This window comes from Polistes canadensis, unplaced genomic scaffold, assembly GCF_001313835.1.
Source record: "Polistes canadensis isolate GaletaPanama2010 unplaced genomic scaffold, ASM131383v1 scaffold_726, whole genome shotgun sequence".
Lineage (NCBI taxonomy): Eukaryota > Metazoa > Arthropoda > Insecta > Hymenoptera > Vespidae > Polistes > Polistes canadensis.
This window is the reverse complement of record NW_014570273.1, coordinates 1-10103: the sequence shown is the minus strand read 5'-3', so window position 1 is coordinate 10103 and position 10103 is coordinate 1. Positions and strand designations below refer to the sequence as shown.

The window sequence follows — 10103 nt, the reverse complement described above, 5'->3', positions numbered from 1 at the left end:
AAAGAAAAAAAGAAGAAACAGATTAACAAAAGAAGGATGGAAATATTAATCATCGATGATAATTGTGTTTCTTTCTTTTTTCTTTCTTTCTTTCTTTCTTTTTCTTCTTTTTCTTTTATCGTTTAAATCGTTAGGGGTAGATCCTTCGAAAAAACTATTTATTGTAGATTTAGAATATATTATGAATCCGTCATAAATTTATCGCATAAATTGTATATTGCATTCTTCTTCTTCTTCTTCTTCTACTTCTACTTCTATTACTTCAATTTTTTTCTTCTATTTCTAATTCTTCCTTATTAAATATTATTATTTATTTATCAACGATATATATATTTAATTAATAAAAAGAAAAAAAAAAAAGGATGATTTTAATTTTAAGACCGAACTTTGTATATCTTTGTCAAGCGTAAAAAAAAGAAAAGAAAAAAAAAAAATAGAAGGAAAATAAGGATAACGCAAGGATTCACTTTTAAATTAGGTTTTGCTCGACCTTCTTTTTTTTTTTTCTCTCTCCGCCTTTCGCGGGCCGCATACGTTCGTTTCCTGCATCCCCCCCCTCCCCCCTCCCCCCCATACATTGGCGCCAATATTCAAATATTTTATTTATTAATAGATTTAATAAATTTTTTGTTTGAAATATTATTTAATAGTATTCAAACAAATAAGTAAGATTATTTTGTATTGCTTAATAATAATTGTATTTAAAATTTCTGGTGTCAAGGGTAGGATGGGAAGAGAGGGGTAGGGGATACAAATTACCTATAATCAATTATGGTTATTAATAAAAAATAATATAAGAAAAAAGAAAGGAAATAATGAATGATTGTGAAACATGCAGAGCCATAATTGAAGTCTTGTTGGGCCGCATGCGGACCGCGGGGGGCTCCTGGTTGAGTACAATTATATTAAATAATCAATCAATCAATCAATCAATCAATCTTTCGTAATAACTTTGTATTTTCTCTTTAAATCGAGACAAATAATTAGTCTCGATTATTATATGTTCGTAGACKTTAGTAAAAAATGATTAAATTCGTAAATGTTTTGTTATCCTTCCGATTATCGAATAATTAATAATCGTAATCTCTCAAATTGTCCTGTATGATATCATTAAAATACACACTAGTCAAAACGATACCCACTTTCTTTTTTTTATTCAATTAATTTAACATATAATATATGAATAATATCCTATTTGTTTTAACGGTAGTCTTTGAAAACCTCAGACAGTAGAGACGGTGTCTCTCAACTACCAACATCAGTGGATCGAATCCCAGTAGGATCCCTATTTTTTTTTTTAATGATATATTACAATATTATTATTATTGTTCATTAAAGATTTATTCAAATTATTATTTTGATGATATAATATATTGATGAAAAGGTATGTAAAAATTCAATTGTCTTTTCTTTTTCTCAGCGTAAAAATCATATTTTTAATCTCTCATTGACGATATAAAAACAAAACAATATCTTATTAGAAATATATTTATATATGATATATTATTAAATTTATATAATTACATAAACACGAAAATGTATAATAGTATCCTTGGAAAATCAAAAATAGATTCTCTCATTAACTTTTTCATTACTGTCATGCTTTGATACATGAGTATACATTTCATGAAAATTAATATAGTATACAACTCCTATATGGGTTGATAGTTCATAACATACAAGACCTTAGCATGTACGACCCTTATAACGGAAGGGTTAATAAAACTATTCCAAATTCATATATAGCATAGATACATATATATATATATATATATATATATATATATGAATAACATTTAGTAGCTATATATATCACATTTCTAAAAAAAAATTGATTTTTGTTCAAAGCAATTCGACAACATATTAGCCATTATTCGCTAATAATAATAATAATAATAATAAAAGATTGTGTCATGGACAATTAAACGTATGTATATCACTAGAAAGATTGAAACTTAGTATATACCTGTATTACCTAAAATCAATCAAAATGACTGCATTGTTAAAGAATTACTAATTATTTATACAATTATATATAAGAAGTTATTATTAAATATGAACAAGAGAAAATTTACTTTGTTAGAAAAAGAAAAAAGAAATAATTATATTCATTATTATTTGTACATCATATACCAAGCCCGCAGCTATCCCCACACACCGCTGTGCCTGGCTACGCTTTGTAATTTTTCCTCGATCATACTAATACTTATTGAACAACTGCAACTTATCATCAAATATACATTCAAATCAACAATTTATCATTTACTGTTATTTCGATACAGAACCGAACTGGTCTCATATAAGAAATTTACTCCAATTCAATAATAAAAAGTCATTTGATTATTTACAATTTTCTAAGCAATCAAAATGACTGCTTTTGGGCAGTACAGGTATAACACATATATATATATATATACATGAAATGAAGGAGAGGGGGGAAGGTAACTACAATTATTAATAAACGCATTTATATGTTGTACAAAAAGAAGGTCACAAAATTCTATGAAATTGTGTCATTATATATATATACATAACTTGATTTTTCTAATTGAAATGAAAAAGCAGTCAAAATGGCTGACTTCTTCCTTGGGCAATCTAGTGATATATATACACACTCTTGTTATCTAGAAGAAAAAAAAAACATAGACACACAAAAATAGATATTCAAAGTTGAAAATTATGTTGAGAATGATTCAAGGTATTCGTTGAAACGGTATGAACCGGATGCGAAGGTGCCGGGGTGTAAAGACTATGATGCGAATGTGATTTAGCTCTTGACAATTCACTGTAACGATCTTGTTCTGGTGGTGCTACTAATAGGACAGGTCTCAAGGACAAAGATTTACGTGATCCAGCCACACTTTGAGCCTCGTTTACATAACCCGGATTGACCTCTCCTGAAACAAATGCATTAACTAACTTTAATTTATCTTTAAAGAAGATACATAATTAAATAAGATGGAAATAAAGAAAATAAAATATGAAATATGAAATACGTTAAATTCGTAAAAATAATTAATTCAATCATAACCATAACAAGAGAGATGATATTTTAATTAAAGTATGAAATAGAAACATAATTACATATTTTAATTGTTTAAAGTATTTTTTTGTCAGGTGTACTTGAAAAATCGTGACTTGAGTTATGTGGGATACCCTGTATATATATGAATTCACGAGAATAATTGAAAATATGAAATATGAATTATTTGATTCGTAAATTTCAAATCCGATTGTAACGAAACATTGATTTTCAAAATACAAGAAGAAAAATAAAAAGAGATAATAATAATAAAAATAAGTAGAAGGATTATTGCAGGAAGAGATATAAACAGATTTTAAGAATTGATCAAATTTCAATTACATACTTAAAGTATTACATCATCATGAATTGATATATTAGATCATTAACCCTTTGCATTTCTATGTCGAGTGTGACTCGCCGTCAGTTTTTATCTCGGGAAACTTCTTTGTCGAGTCCCACTCGACGTTTGATTGATTAAACTGTGTTATTTTTTTTTTTTTGTTATAGTTCAAAAAGTAAATTTCAAATAAAAAAAAAAAACCCCATGTAAGATTGAAATATAATTCAAGTGCACAAAAGGGTGCAAAATAATTAAGCATGAAAAACGTATGAATTATTTCGATTTAAATACTTAATTATACTTAATTATTTCATAAAAACAATTAATGTTATACAATATATAATATAATATAATATATTGTGTGTTATATACTAAATTATATAGTTATAGTTATATTGATATAGTTATAGTGTTCTTCTTGTTTTTTTTTTTCTTCTTCTTTTTATATTATTTACCTAAAAATTCTTATAATCGTTTAACAAATTAATTAAAATATTAAACTTGAACGGTAACATTATTCTAACGAAATCTATATATCGCGTACCTTTGTACAAAGATCCATTGTTAAAAGGTTCCGGTTGTAATCTAACGTGTCTTGAGGCAAGAATGAAAGCGAGAGCTGCCAAGGTAACTGCATCGAGTGCAGCTATTGCAGCCAATGGTATTGCCCATCTAACAGCACACGCTCCTGGATTATATCTTAAAAATCAAAATACAAATTTTAATATCTCTGATTTATTCTTTTTCATTCACATTTTTTATTGGACAAAAAAGATAGTAAATAATTGTACCTGGACGAAGATGCACCACAAACGGCACGAATAGCTGGCGAGTCCCAACCAAGTGGATAAACGCATACACCAATTGCCATGCATATTGCTATAAATCAAAATCATTAAATTAGAAAAATATTATAGAATACGTGACAGAGAGGGGGGGGGAGGGGTGGAAGAAAAAAATATTAGGGTGAACCAAAAATTCGCATCGTTTATTGTATTTAATTCGGATAATGCAGCAATTTTTTTCAAATCAATTAAAATTTGTTATCTTATATTACGCAAGTGAAATTTTAATAATTCCTTGACATACACGAATTAAATGAAATAAAAATAAAAATTAATTAAATAATAATAATTATTATTATATATTATTAATAAAATTATTATTATTATTAATTATTAATATAATTCAAACGGTTGACGAGTCAGACTCGTCATTGTATATCAAGGTGTTAATTTTGGATAGTACAATTTTGTGGAAAGTCAATAACAAATTTTTTTCTTACTTCATAATTAAACGAGTAAAATATTAATTATGAATAGGCCAATGTGTTTCTAAGTCAAGACATTTTTTTTTTTGTAACTTTATATACTACGCAATTGAAATATTATTAAATTTAAAAACTTTTGCTATTCTCGTCACCTTTAAATAGATTCAAAATACTTTTGTTTTTCATTTCAAAAATTCAAACATCAGATCGCGTCTCGAATATAAAAATACAAAGAAGTCAAATTGGTTTTTCTTTTCTATTTTTTTTCTTTGTTTTTTATTTTGGTTTCTTTTTTCCTTCCTTTAATGCATTCTACATACATCACACAACCAACCAACTTACTTATTCGCATTTCAAATGGCAAAAACTTTCACCGAGAGATAGATAGAAAGAGAGAGAGAGAAAGAGAGAGCACATACCACCACAGACACAACAAAACACAACACATACAACAAAGAAGAACACACATTCAGAATATAATACTCGAATCTTTGTTAACTCCGGTGAGTATCTCGCAGTTGATGATGGGTGCTACGTTAACTGCATCCGATTACCAAACATGAATATAATCAATCTCATTTGAATTTTTTACTAATTCGTGAAAGTTACAAATACCAATCCAAACTTTACCACCCCTCCCCGCTACACCCCCATTGACTTTCTTTTCATCGTCTTTTATTTGTGTGATTCTACTTTTTATTATTATTATTATTATTTAAACAAAATATTAGACACAATTTCAAATCCAATTGATTTTTTTAATCGTTGTGTGGTTGTTATTATTATTGAAGAAAACAAACCAATAGACGGGGCCGGGAGAGGGGGAGGGGGCAGCAATAATAATTTGGGAATAATCACGCGATGAGAAGAGAAACAAAATAAAAAAAATAGAAATATTCATTTTTAAAGAAGATTATACTAATGTTACCCCCTCCCCTCCCGCCCCGACCCCTTACCCACTACTCTATTAATAATGTGAGACCCAATGAGAAGCTTATTTATGTTAATAGTCTAAGGCGTATCCAACGGTACATATATTTAACAACACACACAAATACATAATATACGTTAAACACGACACACATGCATGCATGCATACATTTTACATAAATATAAACGATGGCCTTTTACACATTATAACGGACTATTCTACATTTCCATCAACTCTATCCACACACGCCATGAATGGTATATATAAGTTTCTTATCTTATAAACCCGATGCACGTTTTGAAACCGGATTCTATGTGAAAAGACTTTTAACATTTTTTTATATATGTATAAAATTAGAGAGACGGATAGAAGGTAGAAATAATAAGTTGATTACGTCATTAGTAATTGTAAACTCTCTCACAACGAATGTGATTGTATAAGTGCGAACACTATAGCATAAGAAGAAGAAGAAGAAAAATATCGTAATTACTTCTTCTTCTTGTTTTTCTTTTTTTTTGTTAGGATGCTTCGTTCTGTTGTAATGTTTTTTTTTTTCTTTTCTTTTTTTCTCCATTTTTTGTTGTTTTTCTATCGTACTTTCTAATGTATTAATATCTATATATATATATATATATATCAATATAATATAATATATTAAATATAATATATTATATTATATATATATATATATATATATAATATAATATATTATATTTAATATATTATATTATATTGATATATATATATATATATATAGATATTAATACATTAGAAAGTACGATAGAAAAACAACAAAAAATGGAGAAAAAAAGAAAAGAAAAAAAAAAACATTACAACAGAACGAAGCATCCTAACAAAAAAAAAGAAAAACAAGAAGAAGAAGTAATTACGATATTTTTCTTCTTCTTCTTCTTATGCTATAGTGTTCGCACTTATACAATCACATTCGTTGTGAGAGAGTTTACAATTACTAATGACGTAATCAACTTATTATTTCTACCTTCTATCCGTCTCTCTAATTTTATACATATATAAAAAAATGTTAAAAGTCTTTTCACATAGAATCCGGTTTCAAAACGTGCATCGGGTTTATAAGATAAGAAACTTATATATACCATTCATGGCGTGTGTGGATAGAGTTGATGGAAATGTAGAATAGTCCGTTATAATGTGTAAAAGGCCATCGTTTATATTTATGTAAAATGTATGCATGCATGCATGTGTGTCGTGTTTAACGTATATTATGTATTTGTGTGTGTTGTTAAATATATGTACCGTTGGATACGCCTTAGACTATTAACATAAATAAGCTTCTCATTGGGTCTCACATTATTAATAGAGTAGTGGGTAAGGGGTCGGGGCGGGAGGGGAGGGGGTAACATTAGTATAATCTTCTTTAAAAATGAATATTTCTATTTTTTTTATTTTGTTTCTCTTCTCATCGCGTGATTATTCCCAAATTATTATTGCTGCCCCCTCCCCCTCTCCCGGCCCCGTCTATTGGTTTGTTTTCTTCAATAATAATAACAACCACACAACGATTAAAAAAATCAATTGGATTTGAAATTGTGTCTAATATTTTGTTTAAATAATAATAATAATAATAAAAAGTAGAATCACACAAATAAAAGACGATGAAAAGAAAGTCAATGGGGGTGTAGCGGGGAGGGGTGGTAAAGTTTGGATTGGTATTTGTAACTTTCACGAATTAGTAAAAAATTCAAATGAGATTGATTATATTCATGTTTGGTAATCGGATGCAGTTAACGTAGCACCCATCATCAACTGCGAGATACTCACCGGAGTTAACAAAGATTCGAGTATTATATTCTGAATGTGTGTTCTTCTTTGTTGTATGTGTTGTGTTTTGTTGTGTCTGTGGTGGTATGTGCTCTCTCTTTCTCTCTCTCTCTTTCTATCTATCTCTCGGTGAAAGTTTTTGCCATTTGAAATGCGAATAAGTAAGTTGGTTGGTTGTGTGATGTATGTAGAATGCATTAAAGGAAGGAAAAAAGAAACCAAAATAAAAAACAAAGAAAAAAAATAGAAAAGAAAAACCAATTTGACTTCTTTGTATTTTTATATTCGAGACGCGATCTGATGTTTGAATTTTTGAAATGAAAAACAAAAGTATTTTGAATCTATTTAAAGGTGACGAGAATAGCAAAAGTTTTTAAATTTAATAATATTTCAATTGCGTAGTATATAAAGTTACAAAAAAAAAAATGTCTTGACTTAGAAACACATTGGCCTATTCATAATTAATATTTTACTCGTTTAATTATGAAGTAAGAAAAAAATTTGTTATTGACTTTCCACAAAATTGTACTATCCAAAATTAACACCTTGATATACAATGACGAGTCTGACTCGTCAACCGTTTGAATTATATTAATAATTAATAATAATAATAATTTTATTAATAATATATAATAATAATTATTATTATTTAATTAATTTTTATTTTTATTTCATTTAATTCGTGTATGTCAAGGAATTATTAAAATTTCACTTGCGTAATATAAGATAACAAATTTTAATTGATTTGAAAAAAATTGCTGCATTATCCGAATTAAATACAATAAACGATGCGAATTTTTGGTTCACCCTAATATTTTTTTCTTCCACCCCTCCCCCCCCCTCTCTGTCACGTATTCTATAATATTTTTCTAATTTAATGATTTTGATTTATAGCAATATGCATGGCAATTGGTGTATGCGTTTATCCACTTGGTTGGGACTCGCCAGCTATTCGTGCCGTTTGTGGTGCATCTTCGTCCAGGTACAATTATTTACTATCTTTTTTGTCCAATAAAAAATGTGAATGAAAAAGAATAAATCAGAGATATTAAAATTTGTATTTTGATTTTTAAGATATAATCCAGGAGCGTGTGCTGTTAGATGGGCAATACCATTGGCTGCAATAGCTGCACTCGATGCAGTTACCTTGGCAGCTCTCGCTTTCATTCTTGCCTCAAGACACGTTAGATTACAACCGGAACCTTTTAACAATGGATCTTTGTACAAAGGTACGCGATATATAGATTTCGTTAGAATAATGTTACCGTTCAAGTTTAATATTTTAATTAATTTGTTAAACGATTATAAGAATTTTTAGGTAAATAATATAAAAAGAAGAAGAAAAAAAAAAACAAGAAGAACACTATAACTATATCAATATAACTATAACTATATAATTTAGTATATAACACACAATATATTATATTATATTATATATTGTATAACATTAATTGTTTTTATGAAATAATTAAGTATAATTAAGTATTTAAATCGAAATAATTCATACGTTTTTCATGCTTAATTATTTTGCACCCTTTTGTGCACTTGAATTATATTTCAATCTTACATGGGGTTTTTTTTTTTTATTTGAAATTTACTTTTTGAACTATAACAAAAAAAAAAAAATAACACAGTTTAATCAATCAAACGTCGAGTGGGACTCGACAAAGAAGTTTCCCGAGATAAAAACTGACGGCGAGTCACACTCGACATAGAAATGCAAAGGGTTAATGATCTAATATATCAATTCATGATGATGTAATACTTTAAGTATGTAATTGAAATTTGATCAATTCTTAAAATCTGTTTATATCTCTTCCTGCAATAATCCTTCTACTTATTTTTATTATTATTATCTCTTTTTATTTTTCTTCTTGTATTTTGAAAATCAATGTTTCGTTACAATCGGATTTGAAATTTACGAATCAAATAATTCATATTTCATATTTTCAATTATTCTCGTGAATTCATATATATACAGGGTATCCCACATAACTCAAGTCACGATTTTTCAAGTACACCTGACAAAAAAATACTTTAAACAATTAAAATATGTAATTATGTTTCTATTTCATACTTTAATTAAAATATCATCTCTCTTGTTATGGTTATGATTGAATTAATTATTTTTACGAATTTAACGTATTTCATATTTCATATTTTATTTTCTTTATTTCCATCTTATTTAATTATGTATCTTCTTTAAAGATAAATTAAAGTTAGTTAATGCATTTGTTTCAGGAGAGGTCAATCCGGGTTATGTAAACGAGGCTCAAAGTGTGGCTGGATCACGTAAATCTTTGTCCTTGAGACCTGTCCTATTAGTAGCACCACCAGAACAAGATCGTTACAGTGAATTGTCAAGAGCTAAATCACATTCGCATCATAGTCTTTACACCCCGGCACCTTCGCATCCGGTTCATACCGTTTCAACGAATACCTTGAATCATTCTCAACATAATTTTCAACTTTGAATATCTATTTTTGTGTGTCTATGTTTTTTTTTTCTTCTAGATAACAAGAGTGTGTATATATATCACTAGATTGCCCAAGGAAGAAGTCAGCCATTTTGACTGCTTTTTCATTTCAATTAGAAAAATCAAGTTATGTATATATATATAATGACACAATTTCATAGAATTTTGTGACCTTCTTTTTGTACAACATATAAATGCGTTTATTAATAATTGTAGTTACCTTCCCCCCTCTCCTTCATTTCATGTATATATATATATAT

At 28.0% G+C, this 10103-nt stretch overlaps 2 protein-coding genes across 2 annotated transcripts; one reads left to right on the top strand and one right to left on the bottom strand.

Annotated features, from left to right (window-relative positions):
• Window positions 1–1535: 1535 nt before the first annotated feature.
• Window positions 1536–4987, bottom strand: LOC106792807 (lipoma HMGIC fusion partner-like 4 protein). The gene is made up of 4 exons (XM_014759328.1): window positions 4978–4987; window positions 4157–4244; window positions 3910–4064; window positions 1536–2897 (listed from the first exon to the last, which is right to left on the bottom strand). The coding sequence occupies exons 1-4, from the start codon at window positions 4985–4987 to the stop codon at window positions 2665–2667; spliced, it is 486 nt and encodes a 161-aa protein (XP_014614814.1). The 3' UTR covers window positions 1536–2664.
• A 3273-nt stretch (window positions 4988–8260) lies between these two features.
• On the top strand, window positions 8261–10081 carry LOC106792809 (tetraspan membrane protein of hair cell stereocilia homolog). Its single transcript, XM_014759330.1, has 3 exons — window positions 8261–8348; window positions 8441–8595; window positions 9608–10081. The coding sequence occupies exons 1-3, from the start codon at window positions 8269–8271 to the stop codon at window positions 9838–9840; spliced, it is 468 nt and encodes a 155-aa protein (XP_014614816.1). The 5' UTR covers window positions 8261–8268; the 3' UTR covers window positions 9841–10081.
• The last annotated feature ends 22 nt before the right edge of the window (window positions 10082–10103 follow it).

Coding starts and splice junctions, on each gene's coding strand:
- LOC106792807 (XM_014759328.1), bottom strand. Junction 4,065..4,156: donor TGTGGTGCATCTTCGTCCAG/GTACAATTATTT, acceptor TTGATTTTTAAG/ATATAATCCAGGAGCGTGTG. Junction 2,898..3,909: donor CAATGGATCTTTGTACAAAG/GTACGCGATATA, acceptor CATTTGTTTCAG/GAGAGGTCAATCCGGGTTAT.
- LOC106792809 (XM_014759330.1), top strand. CDS start 8,269: ATGGCAATTGGTGTATGCGTTTATCCACTTGGTTGGGACTCGCCAGCT. Junction 8,349..8,440: donor TGTGGTGCATCTTCGTCCAG/GTACAATTATTT, acceptor TTGATTTTTAAG/ATATAATCCAGGAGCGTGTG. Junction 8,596..9,607: donor CAATGGATCTTTGTACAAAG/GTACGCGATATA, acceptor CATTTGTTTCAG/GAGAGGTCAATCCGGGTTAT.